The sequence below is a fragment of the Dromiciops gliroides genome, chromosome 2 (assembly GCF_019393635.1).
Source record: "Dromiciops gliroides isolate mDroGli1 chromosome 2, mDroGli1.pri, whole genome shotgun sequence".
In the NCBI taxonomy this organism is placed as follows: Eukaryota; Metazoa; Chordata; class Mammalia; order Microbiotheria; family Microbiotheriidae; genus Dromiciops; species Dromiciops gliroides.
The window spans coordinates 608,629,920-608,654,884 of record NC_057862.1 but is presented as its reverse complement, the minus strand read 5'-3'; the positions used below and the strand labels follow the sequence as shown (position 1 = coordinate 608,654,884).

The 24,965-nt window shown below is 35.8% G+C and overlaps 1 protein-coding gene across 1 annotated transcript in view; it reads right to left on the bottom strand.

Moving 5' to 3' along the window:
• The window catches only part of LRPPRC (leucine rich pentatricopeptide repeat containing), a 112,926-nt gene that overhangs the window by 39,352 nt on the left and 48,609 nt on the right, over positions 1-24,965 (bottom strand). Inside the window, exons 15-24 of the mRNA XM_043983475.1 lie at positions 19,670-19,697; positions 17,546-17,603; positions 16,441-16,547; positions 16,153-16,230; positions 15,819-15,863; positions 15,227-15,340; positions 14,093-14,223; positions 12,966-13,051; positions 11,376-11,577; positions 690-814 (exon numbers count right to left, since the gene is read on the bottom strand). Coding sequence (XP_043839410.1) covers positions 690-814; positions 11,376-11,577; positions 12,966-13,051; positions 14,093-14,223; positions 15,227-15,340; positions 15,819-15,863; positions 16,153-16,230; positions 16,441-16,547; positions 17,546-17,603; positions 19,670-19,697 — 974 coding nt within the window. The remainder of the gene's footprint in view (positions 1-689; positions 815-11,375; positions 11,578-12,965; positions 13,052-14,092; positions 14,224-15,226; positions 15,341-15,818; positions 15,864-16,152; positions 16,231-16,440; positions 16,548-17,545; positions 17,604-19,669; positions 19,698-24,965) is intronic.

The following is a 24,965-nucleotide window of genomic DNA, read 5'->3' as shown; positions in this document are numbered from 1 at the left end:
CACCCGACCTGAATTCAGGAGGGCCTGAGTTCAAATCAGGCCTCAAACACTTGACACTTACTAGCTGTGCGACCCTGGGCAAGTCACTTAACCCTCATTGCTCCCCCACCCACCCAAAAAAAGAGGGGTGAGGAACTGTGGGTGTGAACCACCACCACCACCCACCCACCCACCCACGGACACACATTCAGTCAAACTCAGATGAGGACCTTGATAGCTTGGTACAAGTGTGCCCCCTCTTTCTTTTTTATTCTATGTTCCAATCAATTAATGAGCATTTATTAAAGACATACAATGTGCCAGGCATGGTTTGCTATGTGGGTTGGGGAAAGTGAAAGTGTTATTTTTTTGGAAAGGTATCAATGAAAAATGAAATGGGTATTTCCAAAATATTTATCAAAACTTAATTTTTTGCTCACATATTTCCCTACTGAAAGATGAGGAAACAGGGACTACATCTGTGATTTAACTGATATAGGGAATTCCCAAATGAGGAACCAATATAAGGTGTACCTTTTAGTTTCAGATCATTTAATGCACTGAGAGGTTAAGTGATCCCAAGGTAACAGAGCCAGTATATGTCAGGGGCAGGACTTGAACCTAGGTTTTCTTGGGCCTAAGGTCAGTTCTACCAACTATGCTACACTAAAAGAATTTTTTAAAAAGTAGAATAATTAAAGAAAACTAACCTTTTTGAATCAGATCGGTTTCTCCTTTTTCTATAAGTTTACATAAGACTTCATGGATCTTGGGCATTATGCTATATTTCTTGTAGCAGTCAATAGAAGCTTCAAGAGCTGCAGGTATGTCATCCCTTTAAAAAAAAAAAACAAATGAAAATTCAGGCAGAAACAAAACTGAATAACAGCAATGACAAAGAGAACTTGTATCTACTAGCTTACGATCTAAAAACCAACTGTTCAAAATACTTAAGATTAAGAAAAAAAAATAAGAGGTCTAAGTGCTGATATACAGAAAAATCTACAAAGGACATAAAAAGTTCACCTTTCATGTCACTTTTTGCTTAATAATTTGCAAAAAAATTGGCTTTTACATATGAAAAATTGGCAATCACTGAATATACTGAACAGATGTAAGTGTCCCACAACAATCTACATTAAAGTGCCCAGGCTAGATAGAGTCCAAATACAGAAACTTCACATATCAAAAAAAATTTTCCCACTACAATGTGTCATTACTGACCCCCTCTCCCCTGCAAATACTTGGAAAAATCCAACAGATGTTCAATAGCCAAAGCATCAGCAAAGGTATAATTTTTATTTCATCACATTGACACTTCTAGGACTGAGTAAATAAATCACTATATAAACCCCTGGTTTATCATATATAGCTAAAAAATACAAATGATAAAATACCATCTTTAGAATTAGCATGCTGTTGTGGAGCAGAAAGGGGATGCTACACTTGTGATTTTACTGGAGTCACAGTAATAGGGAACACCCTATATCATGTATGACAATACTCCAATAGCTGCCTGATTTGCTGGAAAGTTAAATGACGAACCGAGTTCTTCCTGCCTCTGAAGTAGAAGCAGGCCTTATTTTATAGGATAGAAAACTGATGACCCCAAAGAGTAAACAATTGTCAGTGGTTGAAACAAAACCCAATCTTATGGCCCTTTCTACTATGTATGTAATCTCTGCTGATTCTCTTGGGAACCACAGGCGTTAATCTCCTTGAAAATCTATTTCCTTGTCTATAAAAGGTAGATCAGTGGATTGTTCACTAGCCTACTGATAAGTGGCAAGATTCAAATCTGGGTCTTTCCTGACACCAAATCTAGTCACCTTCTCACTAAGATCACACAGTCTCTAAGTTACCTCTTTCCTTATCCTGCATACCTATCCTCCCCAAACCACCCCTGTAGTAGATAAGGTCTACAAAACCAGAAGGAAACCAGGTGTTTAAAGTGGCTATGATAGCTCTTTTTAAGGATCTGAAGAACTGTCCCTTGATTTGTTCTGGGTTTTGCCTTTCTTTTGAATCCTCAAAACTTAGCACAGTCTTTAGCAATAACAAGTGCTTAATAAAATTTGGTTGACTGACTGTTTGGGCCCCAATGAAGGTATGACCAGAGATAATGGGTGGAAGTCCCAAAGAGAAAATTTTAGGTTAAGTCTTTGAAAATTAGGTTGGGCCAGAGCCAAACACTAACTTGTTGGGCTTCCTGTAGAAGAATATTTGTTAGGCATGGGTGGTACAGATGGGTCATAAGGTTATTTCCAATTGTGACATTATGGAATAACATTCAAGAGTTGTTATTGTTGTTCAGTTGTGTCTGACTCTTCATGAACCCATATGGGGTTTTCTTGGCAAAGATACTGCAGTGCTTTGCCATTTCCTCCTCCAGTGGACTGAGATAAAAGGAGGGTAAGTGCTCTGCTCAGGATCACACATTTGGTGAAGTCTCAGAGGCTGGATTTGAATTCAGGTCTTCCTGACTTCCAGGCCCAATGCTCTTCTGTAAGAGGTAAGTTGGCAATTTAAGGGAAAAGCTTGTGAGTGAAAAAAAGTTATGGGTCAAATCCACAACCGTTTTGGAGCAAAAGGAAATGGCCTCATATGTGCAACAGTCTGGACAGAACAGTTTCCCATTTTTTGTTAAATGACTAATATTCTGTCCATTATTCAAATGATATGTTGTTCCAGATTGAATGACTATTTCTTTTTATCAAGATTAGGATTTTCTGCTGTATACTCTCCGAAGAAACCCTAATTTTGTTGCAATAACACTGACACCCCGTGAAAATGAGCCAATGGCGGAGCTCGCTCCCCCTTCTCCGCTCCTCACAGAGCCCTGTTGACAGCGCATCTTCTGGCACCCCACAGAGGCATGTGGATTTTTGTCATTTGGGGTGAAGACTAAATTACAGGTTAATTTCAAAACTGCAAGGAGATGCTGCAGGCTAGATTACTGTCACACAGAAAAAAATGCAACAGTAGCTACCACAGATGATGTAAAGATTTTTATGATCGCTTGTTTATCTTGCTTTAGACCTAAGTTCAGTTAGCATCTTTCTATATATCCCTTTAATTAACAATCGTCCATTTCCCTGCAATAAACAAAATCATGAAATAAATTTGAGAGTTTTAGTAAGAAATACAATCTAGGGGGAATGACTAACCAGCTTTATTTCCACACCATTAAAGTAACTTTTTTTTTAGGTCAAAGCTATCAATAAACGATTGAGTAATTGTTCCATCAATCAAAGAGACATGTTAATAGTCTTGGGCCTCTAAATATATGCTTCTGAAGGTATATACATATGTGTGAAACAACAACATAACAGGTAATAAAATGGAAATCATTTAGATTTTTGTTGCTAATTCCGCATGCAGATAAAGGTTTCCCCCTTTAAGTTGCCAATAAAATTAGGGTCGTGTAATAAAATCCTTCATGCAAAGCATATAGAAAAATTAAAATGCATTGTCAAAACCTGATAAGACTGAATGACCCCGTCAGAACTTTTCCATATCTTAGATCAATTATTTTCACTTTTGACTACTCATCACTTGAATTAGAAAAACATCTAATGCATTCCTTAAAGTACAATATAACAATAAACTCGTGCCTCTATAGCCTGCAATTACTTAACTTTAGTAATGAGAAACACATGAAGAAAAGAGTCAAACAATATTCTTAGTGTAGTAGTAAAGACAGAATGAAGAGTTTGGGGGTCTCATTCTGAGTACATCATCTGTGAAACCCTGGCCAAATCTTGTAACCTCTCTCAGCCTATTTCCTCAAATGTAAAATAAGGATCATAGCACCTATTTCTTAGGATTATTGTGAGGAACATTTAGAGTAACATATGTACAGCACTCTGTAAACCGCAAAGTACCATATAAGTGCTAGATATCATTTAAGTATAAAAAAGCTGATCTTCATAAAAGTTAAGATGAACACATTTATTTAAACCTGTTTGGCAAAGTCACTGAAACAGTAAGTGAAGCGGGGCAAGCTCTAAAGCATGGTTACTACTCAGTAGCAAAAGAGCAGTAACAGGAAAGGCAGAAAAAGGAATATACCTATACTTACACAATTTGGGACCGAGTCATTGCATGTCTAACATCAAGGAAAAACCCTATCTGTCATTTACTGATTTTGAACTCTATAGCTCAAACCATCCTCCTAGTATAAAACTAACATGGCAGTCACCAAATTTCCCTTTGAGAAGTTTTCTACAATTTGCTCCAGACCATAGGTTCTTAGCCTGGGGTCCAAAACAGATTTCACAAGGTCTTTGAACTTGAAACAGGCTGTTAAAGGGAAAGGCTGTTAAAGGGAAAGGCTGGGGAATTCCTGCTTTAAAATTTCAGAAATTAAAAACAAAAACAAAACGGGAAAAAAAACAAATAAAATTTCAGAAATGTTACTTCTGGAAAAACTGTTTTCATGTTTATTGTATTATTTTTTTTAATCATGAGATCTGCATTTGATCTGCAAAATGAGGAGAAAAATATGGCCTAGTCACCTAGACTTCAAGGATCATAAGGAAGAGCACATGTAGAGTTGGAAGAATGTGGCATACCTAGACCGACTCCTTCACAGGAAGAAGGAAAGCAGAAAAGATGAGACTGGGGAGGGAAGGAGGAAAGAAGAGGGGAAGTGGGGGGGCCTCAGAACTTACAGTACCAAGTTCTAAAATGAGGATTCTTCCAAGGCTCTTTCTTCTGACATAAATAAAAGAATGGTATCTCACATGATGTTTTGTGTTATAAACATATGAACTACACATCAGACCTTGAATGAGACTGTTAAAATTCCTTTAAAATGACTGAGAAATGCAAATTAAAACTCTGAAGTATCACCTCACACCTATCAGAGTGAAAAATATAACAAAAACAGAAAACATTAGATGTTGATGGGGATGTGGGAAAGCTGGAACACTAATCCACTGTTAGTGGAGTTATGAAAAGATCCAAACATTCTGGAGAACAATTTGGAACTATGCCCAAAGGACTACAGAACTGTGCATACCCTTTGATCCAGCAACACCACTGCTGGGTTTATATTCCAAAGACATTCCCCAAAAGAGAAAGAGACCTATCTGTACAAAAATATTTATAGCAGCTCTTTGTGGTGGCTAAGCATTGGAAATCAAAGGAATGCCCATCCATTGGGGAATGGCTAAACAAGCCGTGCTACATGATGGTGATGGAATATTATTGTGCTATAAGAAATGACAAGCAGGATGATTTCAGAAAGGCCTGGAAAGACTTGTATGAACTGATGTACAGCAAAGTGAGCAGAACCAAGAGAGAACATTGTACACAGAGACAGCAATATTGTTTGATGAAGACTATGAATGACTTAACTATTCTCAGCAATACAATGATCCAAGATAATCCCAAAGAACTAATGATGAAACCTACTAGCCACCTCCAAAGGAAGAACTGATATTGATGGAACACAGACTGAAGCAGGCTATTTTTCTCTTTCGTTTTTTCTTTTATTCAAGTTTTCTTGTACAAAATGACTAATATGGTCATGTTTTACATACTGCACGTGTAGTACCCATATCTGATTGCTTACTGCCTCAGGGAGGGAAAGAGGGGTAAAATTTGGAATTCTTAACTGTAAATAAAAATGTTTATTATTAAAAAAAATAAAACACACTGTAATCAAGTTGAAACTCACTTAAACCCCAAAGTTATCCAACATGTCAAAGCGAGTATGTGACTGCTGGGTCTTAATTGAAGCACAAAGTAATACCAACAGGACATAGTGGCTAAGTAGTGGAAGAAATAAAAAATGGAGGAAATATGGACATTAGACTTCATCATAACTAAACAAGTTTACCCAATCTCAAACTCAGAAATCATTTGAACAAGTAGGTTTTTTGTTTTTTAGCGAGGCAATTGGGGTTAAGTGACTTGCCCAGGGTCACACAGCTAGTAAGTGTCAAGTGTCTGAGGCCGGATTTGAACTCAGGTCCTCCTGACTCCAGGGCCGGTGCTCTATCCACTGCACCACCTAGCTGCCCCGAACAAGTAGGTTTTACAACAAAAAAGTAAAGGAGAACTTTGTTAACCTATACTATCAAAAAACTAAAAAGTTTGTCTTTTCTTGAATTATATTTTATTTGAGACCTCATCATACACACCATTTTATACCTATCAAATGGCATAGTTTCTCTATCGAATGGAAAGAAATATGCCAGTTCTACCAAACATACTGCATGTTGCCAGTATATTTCATACATTACCTATCTATTTGAAATAGCTATTTACAAATAAACCTGATGTATGCCATAATAACCCAGATGATTATAAAAATATGAAAGCTATGCTTGACCCATAAAAGGCCAAAAATTCTTATTCTATTCATATTTCTTTTATCAGATAGGCTCGATTAAATCAAATAGAGCCTCAACAAGGGCTTAAGCAACTGTACTTGCAAAGACCAATGGCAAATTATCATAAACTGCTAAACCTTATGTCATTTCTATTTTCCACAGAACCTTTGAACCTAAATGCTTTACTTGCAATAAATAACTTTCCAACCCAGAGAATATACTTGATAAAAATAAGACTCCAAATATTGATTTTAATTGGAATGAAGTGCTTCAACGTTATGCATAAAGCTTTAGTGAAGTGGCAATTTACCTAAGGGGTTTACTGATTGAAAAGCTCTCAAATCTGAAACCACTAGAGAGAGAGAGAGAGAGAGAGAGAGAGAGAGAGAGAGAGAAGGGAAAGAAACTACTCTTGGGGGGGTGAGGGAGTGGGTGGGGAGGAGAGAAGTTTAAAAAAAAACACCCACAATAAAAAACACTTAAAAACAAATCCCACTATATAAATCATAAACAGATGTTAGTGTGGAGGGAAATCAATTCAGGAAGAGGCAATCAGCTTTACAAAAAAATTATTCTGTTAAGAAAACCAGCTCTTGAAACAGCTAAATGTTTTTTTTTTTCCCCTCCTGTTCATCAGCTATAACGAGGAATCTTCAAGGAGACTGGTGTTGCAATTACAACTAATCCTCCCCAAAAAATTAACTGTGTTGAAGGCTTTGTAATTTCCCTAGGTACAATTTAGCTGTCACTTACTTTAAAATTTACTCAAACATGCGTTCCGAACAGCACTAACTTCACATGTCAAGTGCTTTCCAGCCAATTGAGTCTAAACTGGAAGTCGGTGTTAAACAACTGAATGATTAGACAAGATAGCTCATTTCCCTGCTCTTTTGTTCAGAATAAAATGCCACATTTACATTATCAGGCTCAACAGGATTTTCTGACAGAGGGAGAAAAAACCCTAGTGAACACTGTCCGTACTAAGCACATGAAGCCTGTCATTTACCAATCATCCTTCAAAAAGCAATAGCCATGAATGTAACTTAATTACGACCCAATGATCCTTGACGAAAAATCATCTTATCACTGTCCTGTCCCCCTAGGGCAAATGAACCACTTTGTCCTTTGGCACTGATGATGCTAAATTCCTAATTGCAATAATGGAGTAAAAGAGCCAAACCTCCTTAATTTCCTTACAACACTTATAGAATTTTAAACTGAAAGCAAGTATTCCATAAAGACAATATTCAGTTCAAACAAAAAAGGGGAGGAAAAAAGCAAATATTAAAAAAAAAACCTAACTACAAATGCAAAAGATTTTTAAAGGTATTCCTTAAATTTATTTTCTTATAACCTTGTCTTTTTGAAATGCCTTCTGAACCACTGACACTTAACCAACAGCTCTAAACATGCAAATAAATAATCAATTCATGGCATACTTACATATATGGTAGACAAAACATAAGGTAAATACTTATATACATATACAAATCATAACATATTATCCCAGAAGAATACTTAATGAATAGCATAAATTAAAGCATCTTTGATCACTTGGATCTAATATAATCCAGTTAAATAGTTTCAGGTATTTTTAAAATGCAATGAAACCAAAACAGATCAACCAACCAAAAATTAGGCAAATCAAAAATACATACGCTGTACCTAACAAACATGGTTTTCATATTATCACTTCCTTTCTCAAAGCAATAAAAGTCAACAAAGGTTATTTTAAGATATCTTAAAACAACAAAAGTCTTTTCCTCGAATCATGCACTATTTCAATGAAGGAAATAAACCAGAAAATGGAGCGGCTTAAAAAAAAAAAAAAGAAAAAAAAAAGAAATCTAGGTTAAATAACCTGTAGACAAAGGTTATATAGCTGTTAATGCTTACAAATCTGCTTTCTAAAATACAATCTATTAATGAATGAAAGCAAAGACCAGAACTATTTTGTTCTCTGAGCTGTTTTCCCCTTCAAGGAAAAGATTATCAAAAGAGACCACAGAAGCAGCTTATTTTTACAAACCTCCTTTTAGTTTTGCAAATCTGATAATGTTTGAGATTCCCCCTGGACTGCTGACTGCAGGAAAAAAGCATTACACCCATATCCATGACTCAGGTAACACAGTCACAGAATGAACCTCTCACCTTGTAATTCAATATTGTTAGAGTGACTTTTTAAAAAACCTACGACCTGAAAAATCTTCAAGCTTACATCCTTCTGGGGAACTCAGTATCTCAGAGTGTACAAAATTAAATTTCCTCAGTCACATCCTCTTAGGTTATTTTGCACTGCTACTCCAAAAAGCTGCTCTGGTTTGAATGAAAAGGATGAAGAGCTGTATCATGTACTGTTTTTTTTTTCTAATAAATCTATAAAGTTTAAATACATAGGACTCATTTTCTAGATGAATTTACATACCTGCTGGGGTCACTTACACAATATTATTGGAGATTTAAACAAATTAATCAAATATATGCGGGCTTTTTGCTTTCAAATAGGATGATGTGATTAATCTAAATATTTGAATGTAAAATATTACTTGATTCTGACACATAGCTGGAAAACCATTAAAAGATGCAAATCCAATCTTTTCCAACATTTCACCATTAGTGCCTCATTGTTATTTTATGCCATTAAATAAAAATGTGTTTATTCCTAAAAGATATATATGTGTGTGTGTATGAGTGTGTGTGTGTGTGTGTGTGTGTGTGTGTGTGTGTATATGGGTCAACAAGTGGTTTGTATTTAAATGCTAGACATTTTAATGAAAATACTTTTTTCTTTCAAAATTTCTCTTAAGAATGTATAGTAGGTAAATATCCTGCAAAAACGTGTGGTGGCAAGAGGATGAATACCTGCTATAGAGCTTTAAAGAGAAGGCAAAACCATTTAATGGCACCTATTTCGACTTCCAAATAGCTTAAGAGAGCAATGGTCTAAGAGAGTCAAATTTTAATAACACTAAACAATGAGTCACCCACACAAAGAAACCAGTAAGGAGACTGGGTCACAACAGCAAACGTTCTCAACTACCTTTATTTGAGCTAGAACCTCAGTGTTGCCTTTTTCTTTTCTCTGAATTTCCATTTTAGCTTGCCAAGTCCTGCTCAGTTCACGAGCCCCATCTGCAGACCTCTTAAGGAAGGAGTTTGAGATCTCCCTTCTCATCAGACTATTTCTATTTCTGAGATATCTCTAACTAATCTGGCATTGCTCCTTTCACTGGTACTTATTTTATTTCTGCCTAGTAGTGAAGAAATGTTTAATACTTCTGGGCATTGGGCCCATTTTAATTAAATTCTTTCTAAAGCCTATGCAGAACCCAGTTGCTGTTTGCAGAGATGGGTGCTTTCTATAACAAAAAAAAATCTAGTAGGAAACATATTAATTATAGGATTTTCATTTGCAGTAAAGGCTGTGACTAAAAAAGCTCAATAACCCAATAGCTAGTTGTGTCAGTAGTTCTTAAAAAGGATATAAGCCTGTGAGATTGTGAAGCTGACAATTTGGCCAAGAGTCCAAAACACCCACAATTCAATTTGAAAATGTTCTACAAGTCAATGCAAAGCGAGTCAAGGTCACATTACAAACCTTAATACTCAATGTCTTCATTTCAATATTTATTCCTACAATTTGTCAGTTTATTTTCTCTGGATAATAATCATTTGGAGAAGAAACAAACAAATATGGTTCTAGTTGACTCTTTTGTCTAAATTTGCCCATTTGGCTGAAGAGAGCAATCCCAAAATTCTTTCTGACATATTATATATATTATTTCTGAAATATTAAAAACCTGCACTAACATTAGCAAAATTGATTTACTGTAAACAGATTATAAGACCCTAAATTAATTTATAGAGTATAACATAAGTAAAAATGGAAGCCACTGGGGCAGCAGCTAGGTGGCACAGTGGATAGAGCACCGGCCCTGGAGTCAGGAGTACCTGAATTCAAATCCGTCCTCAGACACTTAACACTTACTAGCTGTGTGACTCTGGGCAAGTCACTTAACCCCAATTGCCTCACTTAAAAAAAAAAAAAGGAAGCCACCAAAACGAAGGAAATGCATATCTACAAGTATTACTTTCCTAAAGAAATATATTATCTTCTATTACAAGGCCTGTAGTTGATTTCTAACGTATCAAATTCTTCTGCAATGAAGCAAGTACAAAATATTAATCTGATCTGCAAGTCTACATAAGTCATTAACTCATAGCAATGGAAAAAAAAAATTTTCAAACTCAACACTTTCTGGATTATATCAAGAAAATTAATTTTCTTCCCAAAGCAATAGTTGGGACTCAAAGAAAACTCCTAAACACTTCCATAGAACAGCAGTATTAGAATACATAATTACAATAAAATACCATGTGGAGGTGAAAAGATGCTTCTACCTCATTACCCAAAGAGTACAATTATGATGCTATAATGAAAAGCCCAGAGGACATCATTATTTCTTACAATAATTACAACACTTAAGACAACCCCAAACAGGGAGTACGGTTAGGAACAATTTAATCTTTGTCAGATCTAACTCTACCTAGTTTGAAAAGTAAAAAAAGAGATGACATTTGTGCTGTGCATGAGGGTGCCATAGTGTTTTACATTAGCTATCCTGTAGGAGCTGCAGCACTACTCAGTGAGGTAGGTACCTCAGATCATATTGTCCCCATTTTACAGATAGAGGGAGACAGAAATAGGGAGGAGAAACGGCAAATGGGAATGCTGAGGCCAATAAAGGTTAAGTAATTCTCCCATGGCAAGAGCACTACTGTCAGAGGCAAGATTTGAACCCAGTCCTTCCTGGTTCCAATTCTACCACATAATTTCTGCGTAGGCTTGAGGAAAAGTTGGCATAAACAATTTACTTTAAGAGTCCTACAGGGGAAGTAGAATTGAAAGAAGCTTTTATTCAAGTTATTATTGCACAGAAAAATGCAAAATGATTTTATATCACCACAGATGATTTATATAGAGACAACCCTCCCCACCCGGCCAATAATCAACTGTATTCTTGAAAACCCACATCCGAATTTCAATTAACTTACTTTTCAAGGTGAAGAGTAACCAAAGGGGAACAGAGAATGATGCTTGGTTTTGCTAACCCCAGGGTCATGATGGCTTCATGCAACTGCTTAACTGTTTCAACTTCTCCTAGGGTGACTGCCTCATTGAGGATGTGGGAAAAGGCTGTTCTGTCTCTGAGAAGAACATCCTTCTCTTTCATCTCCTTTAGAATGTTAATAGCATCTACAATGAAGTAACACAAAAGACCCTTAGGTAATTTCATGTAGGGAAAACAAACTGCTATTAAAACAGCATTTCAAACCCAGCAGGAATGCAAATTCTGGTGTATAATGCCGATTTCAAGTTAATTACTACTTGCATTTCTAAACGAGACTACAATTATAAATCCACAATAGCATGGTTTTATCATTTCGCTGCAACTTTGACTACAAATTATAGATAGAATCCGTGTGCCCACTCTGCACCACATAACCCTGTACAGTGTGCCCTATAGCTGCGAGATCCTACTAAATGGATGCTTTTATCGTTCAATGCTAACATCTGCTAAATCACACCATTGTTTCTTCAGCAGATGGCTTGTCAGGAGGCCAGATAATAAAGATGTGTTTACACTGTATGTACAGCCAGACTAATGGTCTGATACCGATAGGGCCTGTTTGCTGTGTCGATACTAATTAGCCAAGCAGAGCCAATGAAAGCTTTCCAAAAGACTGAATGTTCAAACATTAGGTTCATTAAACTTCATTAGGAAGGCAGAAACAAACATTTTTGTATATGGAATAAGTGCATTTTTATAACATTTTTCTTAATTATTATACAGCCAAAATGTTTTGACCACTTTAAATGCAAGTAGTAAAAGTAGATTAATTTTTAAGAACAGTTTTCAATGTTGTGAATGCTCCCACGGGGAAAAAATGCAATCTTCATATCTTTCCTATAATGAAATACTGATTTTTGTGGAAACAAGATCAGAGTAACAATTCACACATAAATCAAGGAAACTACAAAAGCAAGACTTGAACATCAAGGATGATTAAATTAGTTTTTTACTTCAGTGACAATAAGAAAAACGGGCCACAAAAGGCTGGGGGCTGCTTGAATTTAAGTAAAACAAAACAACCCAAAACTTAGTTCAAGTGAAGATATTTTAGTGGAAGCAAGAGGGGTGCCAATGGAGGACCTCTCAAAGTTATGGTAAAAAAAACACTGCTTATTCAGTTTCCTTTAAGGTTATGTTTCTGGGTTTTATGTTCCACCTTCAAACCTTCTTAAGCAAAAACAAAGCCATTAGTGTAGGCACATATGCCATTTGTGCCATAAGTCATGAGCTTCCAACTCTGATCCAAGCAGCAATGCTAATAAGAGCTAGCTGCAGAAATGCAAAAGGCACTGAGCTGTGCAAATGTAAATGACAAGCTTGCCAATCCATTAAAACTAATGGCCTGCACTGTCCAAGCATCTCTGGTTGAATTCACATGCAAATTTGTATGCAAAATGTTCAAGCACTTTGCAGGACATGATACACCATTAATATCAATTCACATTTTATTCCAGTGGCAAGATACTTTCACTGTCCATTTCTATTTCATAGTCAAAGGCTGCTGGCATACCTTGGAGTCGGCTATGCCTCAGCAATACTTTCACAAGGGCTAGATACTTGCCCGGGTCAAGAGTAACTGAGGAATCCATTCGTTCTCTAAAAATTAAAGCACAGTAATATTATTATAGTCAAAAATTCCTTATTTTTCTAAAGCTGTAAAAGACATTCAAGCCCAAACATAATAAAAACACGGATAGTCCTGCCTACTTACAAGTTGCTTAAATGTTACAAAGTTAGACCTTACTTTAATTTAAATTTTATTTTAATTTTAAACTAACAAAGATGAATGACCCAAGCAAATGCTGATATTTTGATAAACACTTGATTGTCAGAAGGCTCCCTGTATCCTATAAAGTCTAGATTTTAAGTATGTGGGTATTAGGTGGGAAACTACAGATGTGAGATGTTTTATACGTGGGCAGGCAAACATGCTTGTCAGCAGGTTTGACTTAACTTTTTTCTTTGATAAGAGCTCACTTGGAAAGAACTGACTATGTAAAGCAAAATCATAATTAAAATGGTCTTAAACCAAAATTTTAAATTAATAACAAACACTTTATTAACAAATACAATGTCTTTTTTAATGGGCTGCCTAAGCTAATAACCAAAAGTATTGCATTTACACACAGAAATATCAAAGTTTACTTTGGCTCATTCTTCATCATAAACATTAAAGCATAAGGACATACTTTTAAAGGTAATAAATGAATTTTTTAGTGGGACAAAGACATAAGGCAAGGTGATCAAAAAGCTGACTGACAATCTAGTCACCATTGAATGCTGTTAATTCTCTTCTATAGTTTCCTATTTGACACCATAATGAGATTTCCCCTGGAAGCTGGAAATGGGAGTGTCTGTCAACAAGCCTTATGATAGAGTTCTCAACACTGGCTGCCATCTTACTGTAGTGAACAAAAAAGTACAGCACCAGTGAAGAGATAAACTGGAAAATGGACTTATAAAAGCCTTTTTCAAGATGTGGTCTGCAATGCTACAATTCTGGTGACCTTAAATACTGCAGAAGAGAGAGGAGCATTGAAGACCACAGGAGAAGGTGATCAGTCAGCCTGTGTAATTCAGCCAGGGTTGTGTATCAGCATAAATCTCAGTGACATGTTTCAGTGCCAGTGTACTTACACTTGCTGTTTCAGGTTCATTGCTTCTTCTACATTATCATGTCGACAGCACAGACTTATTAAAGCTGCATAACTGCTGACAACCATGTCGGATTCATATTTTGTTTTTATTTCAAGAGCTTTCTGCATATTCTAAAAGGAAAAAGGGGAAAAGTAAATACAAATAGAAATTAAGAAAGTGCTGGTTTCTGAGTCTGCTGAATTTAAAAATTATTTTTTAACAAACTATGCCTAAACTTTACCTTTCTATGGAACATGTCTCACCATTCGTACACAGATAAGGACTAAGTGTTTTTAACCAAAAAAAGATCAATAAAGTTACATGTAATACCATGTCCTAAAATAGCAAATTGTTTCATCTTTACCTTTCATACAGTAAAAACAAACTAAGAAAACCTTGAAATCAAATAAAAAAGAATCAAATCGAGTTGCTGCCTAATAACTCCATGTATTTTCATCAACAGAAAAAAATCTCATTTAAAACCACTTCCTATAGTATTTTTGTGCTTTATATCAAGGTAAGACACAATATTATCGTGTGAAACACAGTTAAGACTCTTTTTTAGAACCATGGTTCTATGACCGAATCCTACTGAACTAGAAATTCAACACAAGTCGAGTGATATCCCACAAATTGCAGTCACACACGAAAATGAATAAGAAGTACAGCTGGACGCCCGCCGAATGACGGCAAGAGCCCCTTTATCTCAGAAAGAGCTTTCCTCCAGCAGGAAAATGGAATTTCAATCCCTGCATTAACAACCCAGTAATATTTGACTTGCAAATGACTACTGCATGTATCAGTTGCTTGACAATCTAGATATAAGAGACCGGAGCCATGGCTTAAAAGGACATTTGGCATGTATGATAAACCTATCACAGCTGTTACTATCATTCACTTTGCAGATTATTGTAAACAAACTTCAGCAACCCCAAAACATGCCATTCAAGGTGTGGCAGAAATTAGTTAATCTTTCCTTTAATTATTTTTTGCACTTATATTTGATTGATAACCACCAAGCAAAGAAATCATAAACATTCTACTTGGCAATGTTTAATAGTGCTTACAAATAAATTATATTCTTAGAGAAAACAAATCTTGGGGGTTTCAAACAGACGGTCCTATTCAAGTTACCTCCTCTGAACACAACATCAGTATGAGTTGTTTGAGGATATCTCCTATAGGTTGGTTTTCAGTTTTCAAAATTTCAAGTTTCTGTTCCAAGTCAGATGAGTTTTCCATTAAAATCTATGGAAATGAGAAATTTATCATGAGTAAATGCCAGTATTTCTGTCAGTCTCTACATATTTCTTCCACCAATTAAAAATTTCTCCACTGGTGCTGAGAATAGGGTATATTCTTTAGGAAGACAACATTACTGAAAATTTGAGAAAATAATCTAACAAGTAAAAAATATATATAAGAATTTAAATGGTATTTTTGCAAGGAGAAAGTGTGCCTTTTATGAATTAATTTTTTCTAAACTGTTGAAAAATGGACACAACAGAAACATGCTGTCTTGTCATTCATTCTTGTAAGGAGTCTAATCTTTCTTTCCCCCTCTTCTCTTTTAGCATCCCCAAATATTACTCAAAAAATGGGGGCAGGAGCAAGGGAGGGAAGAGAAGAAATTTGTTACTAGAATAAATGAGCAATATAAATGTTTTCTGGGGCTATACATTAAATGTGGTTATTATTACATGAAAAATAGCTAAGACCTACTTACTTTTGAAGAGCCTGGAGTCTGTCTGTCAATCAATGGGGCCACATCCTAAAATTCAAATTTGTTATCATGCTAAATTAGATACAAACTTTGTAAAGTAGATTAAGGTCTAACTATTAAAAATGATATTTTAAAGTCAAATTGTCCATTTCTTTCTAATAATCCTAAAGGTGGAACTCAAAATAATCTCCAAAACAGACATTAAAGTATATAAAGGAGTATTTGGATGTTCGCAGATTAAAAGAGGTTTCTTTTGTATGAAGGTACATTGAAAACAAATTTAAACATTTTTGTAGTCACAGAAATTTATTTAAAATAGTTACTATTTCACACACACCTTAATTAATTCAGGAACGTGATGGCTGCTCAGCCGATTACGAAGCCCTTTGTAGATGCTTTCAGGAATTGCTATATTCTGTACCAAGAGGTGGAGAAAAAATGATGAGTTTTGAAACACAACTAAACTGAAATTTGTCTAACAGAAATTATCTCAGACATAATTTAAGTCTCTAACTCTTCCATGTCATTGAGAAGTGGTCTGGTTGTACTTAAAAGCAGCAATTTCAAATCTAATAGATACATGTCAGGCAGGACAGGCATTATGTTGCAAAAAATGAAATGGTACCATCTTCTTCAGCTGATGGAAGTATTGTCTCAAACGCTCCTCCTTGGCCTGTACCTCTGAGTCACTCATGCTGTCAATCAAGTTATAAAGAAAATAGCCAACAGCTTCTGTGGAAAAAAACAAGAGAAAGCATTCCACTAAAATTACTGAGACTGTCATGTTATCAAGATTAATTTATAAGAAATCATTTTGGTGTGAGATGTCACCCTGATGAGAGGCTCTGAAATGGCAACAATGATCACTGAGGCATAGAGATTATGTGGTTTGGGAGCACATATCTAACTGGTGAGTGAAAGGAATATTAATTATTTTCAGACCCAGTGACAGCTTTTCAGTACTGAATCTTACTTCAATCTATTTTTTCCACTACTGTGTGACAGAAGTGGTACTGCCCAAGGCCTCCCACCCTTCCTTGTCCACTACTGCAAATAGTGGCCACAAATATTGTGTAATATATATTTTTTGAAGGTGAATATAATATATCATAAGAACTGTTAAAGGTTATGTAAGGAATGAAGTGATTATGATGAAAAGATGCCATAATTCTATGGAAAGCTGGCTTATTTGTCAATGAAAAAAAAAAATCAAGATTAAAAACGATGTTTTCTAAAAACAGTAATTTTCCTATGCATTCAAGCAGAAAACATATAGGAGCACTTTTTAATGTTTTAGAAAGACCTGAACTTTCAGCATGGTTGTTTTCTTTTGGAAACACATACATCAACCGTGTAAACTTGCCCTAAATATGATTCTATACTTCATTATGTAAAACAACAAAAGCATTCAATGCAAAATAAAGGACTTTTCCCCAATAAGTTATTTTAAAAGGGGAAATAAAGTATTCAATAACAAAATATTAATATTTAAGCCCATTAAGTGATATAAATAATTGGTTTTAGTGTCTGATCCAGGACTTTAATCACAATTAAAAAGAAAATCACTACTCTTATAAAATCTTGTGATTTTTCATAGTGATTTCTATATGTTTTCAAATTTCACTTTTAAAAAAAGCACTCAGCGTTTACTGTTGTAATCCCTGTAGTCCATCATTACACAGAAGAACGGATTTGTGGATAAGTTACAATCATAGAAATTGAAACGCTACCAGTTGGTCCTGGAGATGCCTGGCAATAACGTCCATCCGTGTACAACTGTTCTGTTATCTGTTCAGACAGAATAATCATGAATTGCAGCCAAGAGAAGCAAACAAGGACAAATACAATCTGAAATTGAATTCTCGAAATAAAGCATGTCTCCAATAAGGTATTACTCTATACAGCATCATAGTAATTTAAGATGAAAAAAAAAATACAAGGAATTTTCTGTGGATAAATCCTAAGTTTTCTTTTTTAAAAGTACAAATAAAAATGCTTTCAGGAGTAAATCAACAATAACCTAAGCCATTTTGTTTACATATTACTTCCTCATACAAATAACTGCAAACAAAAAATTACTTATAGCACTTATGAGTCTGTGTTTATAAATTATGAGATTTCTACAAAAAGTGAAAGTGAAGCATACTTAACTTTAACCCTTCTACTTAAAATCAAGTTACATGGGAAAAAATTAAATACATCAACTTGCAGTATTAGTTTTAAATTAACTGTGTTTTATTTTAATCACAACACATTGCTTAACAGTTTAATAACAATAAACAAAACAAAGTGTAGGAAAGTGTCATATGAAAATCTTCACCACTTTAGTACATCAAAAATTCATAGGTGAAAAGTTTTAATTTATGTAACTTCAAAGAGCTAAAAATACCAGGATTTTATGGACAAAGAATGGTTAAAAAACACAGACAAATGCTTTAAAAGGATAGTAAGCACCCCTATGTTTGTCAGCACTTCTTTCTACCGATATTTCACTCTTCAATAGAAACCAGGAAATACTTGCTACAGAATATGCTAACGTAATATTGAAATAAGAAAACCAACTGCTTTACCTTTATGGCTAGTGTGGACTAAAACAAAGATGTTTGCTGTGCCAATACATGTCTATCTCAACAAAAAATGATGCCATGTATTATGAGCTCTACTGCAATACTTTCTATTTACTTTCAAAATGTCAAAATAAACACAACAAATCCTAAAGGCAAATACCATAAACAAATCATATTGAGGAGATACATTTTGACCCCTATAAATCTTATGCAAATGTGGCCTATAAGGAGTGTTTTATCCATATACTGTTTTAATTTTGGGGTTTCTATGTTGTTCTATGTTAACATTGTACTTAAGTTGATAAACTAAATTATAATTATATTAAATTACACCATATCCAACCAGAATCTTTTAAATATATGAAATAAAGAAATCATATACCATGTCTAGGCACATTACTCTATAAAAGTCCTATTTTAATCATAATTGTTCTGTTAATACAACTATATCTATGTGTGTGTGTATGTATATATCAAACTATAAGGAAAACTGCATTTAAATATCATATGCTGCTGACCGATGCAGTGTTTCATCTGCATAACTGCACCCTTGTAGTACCAGTGGTACATTCTCACATCTATTTTACATGAGGAAACTGAGCCTGAGAACCATTCGATGACTTTCTTCTAATTACACAGGCAGACCACTTCTGCCTCTGCCTATAAGACGAGTGTTTGTCCCAGCCACTCCCTTAAAACTGAAAAGTAACTTGACGCAGGCAGAGAAATGTCTGTACTGCCCACTGATGGAGAAAGCAATGGACGTGTAGCTGCAGCCATGTGATCTGTGCGTGCCAGGCCCCTCTAAAACTCCGAACTTTCAGTTACTGGGGCCATAGCTATGCTTTCCCTGCACCAAACAATGGACAACCACAGCAATTCGAAGGCAGTACCGTGTGATGGGTTGAGAGCTAAAGACCAGTTTCCTGGTTCTACCTCTGATGCCCTTATGACCTTGGGCAAGTCATTTACTTTGCTGTGGAGGTGATAGCCTCTACTGACAGAGGGAGTTCTCATCTATGTGAGTTCCTTATGTCAATGAAACCCCCCAGGTCTCATCTATAAGTGGCTGTTATTTCCATACTTAAATGCTGCCACAATCGTGTTTATATTAGCCAGTTCTACTATAGGCAACAAAAGGGAGGATTTCCTCCACGATCCAGAGTTTCCTTCATAATCAAAATTATCTACTTCAGAATTCTGAATTTAAAAATTCACAAAATAAACATGCAATACTTACTTTCTTCTTGATGGTATATGAAAGATTACAGGAAAATCAGGACTTACCTTACTCCAAAGATCGATATCATTAGACCTGAAGAGGGCAGCAGAGGATAATGAATTATCAAATAGCAAGTGAACAAATAAATTTTGTTTCTGAACACAGAACGTAATACCAGAAACATAAAAGAAGTCACTCAATGCACACAGTACAGATAAAGGCTTGCTACAACAAATATCTCTAAATAACAAAGATTTTAAATCTCGACCAAAATTCCAGGACAAAAGAATTGAGAAAATCCCCTGGAAATGCTGAAACAAGAATTGAAAAGAATAGCTAACTAAGAAACTATTGGCAAAATAGGACCACATTTAAAACAATTCCCTGAGACATCTAAGCTTCATGACTAATAATTAAATTCCCTGCAAAGTTTCTTAAATTATACAAAATGAAATTCTTAGTAAATATATTATTCACACAATAACCCAGGTAGCATTAAATATATATTCACTACTAAGGCATTAAAAGTAGCATTAGATATGTATCACTACTAAGGCATTAAAAATCTAGATATAGATAAATAATATTCACTTATTCAGACTATGAATCTGTTAAAGTATTTTAGTCGGGGCGGCTAGGTGGCACAGTGGATAGAGCACTGGCCCTGGAGTCAGGAGTACCTGAGTTCAAATCCGGCCTCAGACACATAACACTTACTAGCTGTGTGACCCTGGGCAAGTCACTTTAACCCCAATTGCCTCACTTAAAAAAAAAAAATTTAGTCATTCAACAAGCATTTATTATATTCCTTCTATGTGGTAGGCTCTGTGTTAAGCAGTGAGAATACAAAGAAAGGCAAAAACAAAACCCTGAAGTCAAAAAGCCCACATTCTAAGGGACAGACAAACATGCAAACATTCCATACATCAAGTATAAAGGGGACATGGTCTCAGAGAGAAGGTACTAACAGTAGGTAGACCCAAAAAAGCCTCTTGGAACAAGGAGAACCTGAGCTTAGACATGAAGTTTCACTCCAAACATGCCAAACAGCCAAAGAAAAGACGCCAAATGAAAAAAGCCGGATTGCTGATTGACTTGTACTCTTGCGATTAAAGACGTTTGCTTTATACAGTCCTGTGGTGAAAGAATCCACTTATGAAATAGTTTTCTCACTCTGAAAACTCTTTCTATATGAACTTTTTACTAAAGGCATTAAAAACCAAAACCAAACAAAAAAATGCAACCAAACCCTCCCTGCCAGCCTATGCAGTGATCCTGTGCACACTTTTCAAGGCCTGGTATTTCACAAGGAATCTTATTATTTAATGGTGTGAAGCCTTCATACAGGATTTAAAGCTGCTTTATGCCACAGCTATTTCTTTTTGCACTGAATACTATATCTCCGCCTACCTTCCATTAGCCCATTCTAGAAACAATTCACAGCTTACTTCAAGATTATTTTTTATTACATTGTATAAATGTCTCTTTCTACAAAATGCAATCTTCTTAAGGGCATTTGTCTTTCCATCTCCAGCACCTAAAACAATGCCTGGAACAATGTAGAGACTTTAAACGCTTGTAAATCATCTATGTGACTACAAGAAAGCAAAAAGAACTACTTTTTTGCTCCTATGAAACGATCATTTTCTTAGAAAACAGATGACAGGGGTGGCTAGGTGGCACAGTGGATAAAGCACCAGCCCTGGATTCAGGAGTACCTGAGTTCAAGTCCGGCCTCAGACACTTGACAGTTACTACCTGTGTGACCCTGGGCAAGTCACTTAACCCCCATTGCCCTGGGGGAAAAAAAAAAAAGAAAAAGAAAACAGATGACATATATAACCTATAACAGACTGTTTTCTCTCTTGGGGAGGAAAGGAAGGAAGGGAGAAAAATTCTGAAATCAAAATCTTATAAAAACAAATGTTGAAAACCATCTTTACATGTAACTGGAAAAAAATAAAATACTATCAGATGTTAAAAAAACAACAACAAATGACAGTCTTAATTTCCTTAATGATTATACAGTTTTAAGTTCAAAAATTTCCAAATACTTATAAATGAAAGCACAAAAAACACCCCTCCCTCTTTTCCTATATTATAGATATATCATCTGGACATATACTGTACTTCTAAAAATTATAGGTAGAGGGGGAGCTAGATGGCAGAGTGGATAAAGCACTGTCCCTGGATTCAGGAGGACCTGAGTTCAAATCCAGCCTCAGACACTTGACACTTATTAGCTGTGTGACCCTGGACAAGTCACTTAACCCTCATTGTCCTGCCAAACTCCCCCCCAAAAAACCAACCAAACAAAATTATAGGTAGAATAGTAAGTCACCTCTATCTTGAGGCAATATTGAAATGAATTCTCAAATACAAAAGACTTCTACTCTATCAACTTCCTATAAAGTATTAGCAACATGACTGCAACCTCTATGAAAAAACAGGAGGGCAATGCTTATAATACTTAACAATTATCACTGAACAAGAATTCCAAGATACTGATGGGGTGACTATTTTCTTCCCAGACAAAGCACAGTTGAAACCTTAGAATCATAAAAACTAGGAGCTACTTTTTGGTAAAGTCTTAGGGCAAAACCTAGAATTATAATCACTGGAAAGCTCTAAATACTGGCCATTTCTCCCTTAAGGTGTCTGCCTATCCCAGAAAGAAATTCTTACTGTCACACACTTCTTTAAATGACCTTAATTAGGCCTATTATTTCCTTCTCTACTCTACAAAGGTCTCAGTGTTTTAGCAAAGAAGAAAAAAGGAGTACAAGAAAAGATCAAGGACAAGAGAATTAACTGCACAGAACTGATCTAAAGATAAAAATAAAGAGATGAAAATTAAGTTACTTTTAAGTAGAAAGAGGCTCCTTTCCTCTACTTCTAAAAAGATTCCAAATAAGTTTAGAGATTAAAAATGATGGTGTTTTGGGGCAGCTAGGTGGTGCAGTGGATAGAGCACTGGTCCTGAAGTCAGGAGTACCTGAGTTCAAATCCAGCCTCAGACACTTAACACTTACTAGCTGTGTGACCCTGGGCAAGTCACTTAACCCCAATTGCTTCACCCCCCCACCCCCTGCCGAAAAGATGGTGGTTTTGTTGATTGAATTTAGCTCAGAATGTTATTTTGCATTAGTTTAAGCCCCTCTGCTTTGTAAAATATGAATAAACAGTTCTCCAAAGAAACTGCTTAACAATTAATAGCCATATACAAAATGACTAACGATGGAAGGAGGGAGAGAGGGAGAGAGGGAAGGACTGAAAAGTTGTGAAATTAGAATGACCAAACATGACCTGAAGATGAAGTGATAAAATGAACTTTCCCCCCTTCTTTACAGAAGTGGGGGACTATGGGTGTGGAACATTACACCTGGTGTCAGGCTCCTAATGTAAGATTTATATTTGCTTAACATTTTTCCCACCTTCATTATTTTTCATTCTTTGTTACAAGGAATGGGTCTCTAGACAGAATATATACTTGAAATTAAGTGATATAAAAATAACAATGAATTTTTAAAAGAAATAGCATATCACTAATAAGAGAAATGCAAGTCAACTCTTGAAATTTCACTTCACAGCAGCAAAGTGGCAAAGAAGACAAAGGGGTAGATAGAAATATTACATGAAGGAGGCACTATGGGAATAAAGGCACATTAATACACTATTGTAGGTGGAGCAATAAATGGGTCTAACCATTCTAGAATGCCATTAAGATATCCTGAGGCTTTGCCCCAGAAATCCCACTGCAAAATTGTGGCAATCAATGACAAGAGGCCCAGTATATTCCAGAAGATCTATAAGCAGTGCTTTTTATACCAGCAAAGAATAAGAAACAAAGGAGATGTCCATCTACTTGGGAATGGCTAAACAAGTTGTAGAATATCGCTGTGCTGTAAGAAATAATATGAATACAAAGAAACTTGGAAAGTAATAGGTATTAACTAAGGCAGTTTAGGTAAGCAGAATCAGGAGCACAATATTCACAATAACAAAAAGCAATGTAAAGAGAACAAACAAATGAAATTGGATACTTGGAAACTTTAATGATCAAGCCTGGCTCCAAAAAGATGACAAGAAGAAGGTCTCCTGGCCTTCTCTGCAAAGGTGAAGGACGGCGAATACAGAACACTGCATGTGTCAGACTTTTTCTATATGCTCACTAGTTCTGCTCAACTTTTTACTTCTTTATCCTTTGTTATGAAGAACTGAATTTTTTAGAAGACAACAATGAAAAGATTAAAAAGAATCATCAAAGTGCTGTGTGCTCGGGGCAGCTAGGTGGCGCAGTGGATAAAGCACTTGCCCTGGATTCAGTTAACCCCCATTGCCCCGCAAAAAAAAAAAAAAGTGCTGTGTGCTCTTACTGTCATGTTAACAAGGCTACAGGGAAGCAGAGATTATGGGATCTAGTAGAATGTCATTATTTTAGATGTGGCAATACAGTAGCAGGGACCACTAGTGATACAGAGATTAGGAAATGCCCTCTACAAACAGGTTGAACCCTTCCTGCAGCTCAGCCTTAAAGAGCTTGCTAAAAGCCTAAGAAGTTAAATGTCTCGCCTATGTTAACGCAGTCAGGATACTTCAGAAAGAGGACTTAAATCCACATCCCTGCTGCCTGCAAGGCCAGTTCTATACACTATGGCATATGGGCATGGCCACAGAGTCAAAAGTCACAAAACTGAGTATCTCCTTTGTCCCAAGGATCCCACTGCAAGGATTTTTTTCTTTAAAATATCAAAAAGAAAAATATTTTTGTATATAAAAACACAATGACTATTTGTAGTGGGGAGCGAGGGAGAGAAGGAAATTTCTCTCAATCAATGAAGCTACACCTAATTAACCACCCTGCTATGTGCCAGGATACAAAAAGAGGCAAGAGACAGTCCTTGTCCTCAAGGAACTTACAATCTAAGAAGGGAAAACAATAGGTAAACATTTTATTTATATATATATATATATATATATATATATATATATATATAAAAATATATAAATATAATGGCTACACCCAGGATAAACAGGAAATAATGGAAGTAAGGCATTAGAATTAAGAGGGGTTGGGAAAGGGGCAGCTAGATGGCGCAGTGGATAGAGTACCAGCCCTGGATTCAGGAGGACCTGAGTTCAAAGCCTTACATTTACTATCTGTGTGACCCTGGGCGAAAAAAAAAAAGGGGGTTGGGAAAGGCTTCCAATAAAAAATGGGATTTTAGTTGGAAAGTCAGTAGGTAGAACAGAGGATGAAAAGTGTTCAGATACATGGGGAATAGTCTGGGAAACTGCCCGGAGTGGATGAGAGTCTGTCTTTCTACTGAAAAAGCCAGTAGGTCAATGGATCAAAGAGCA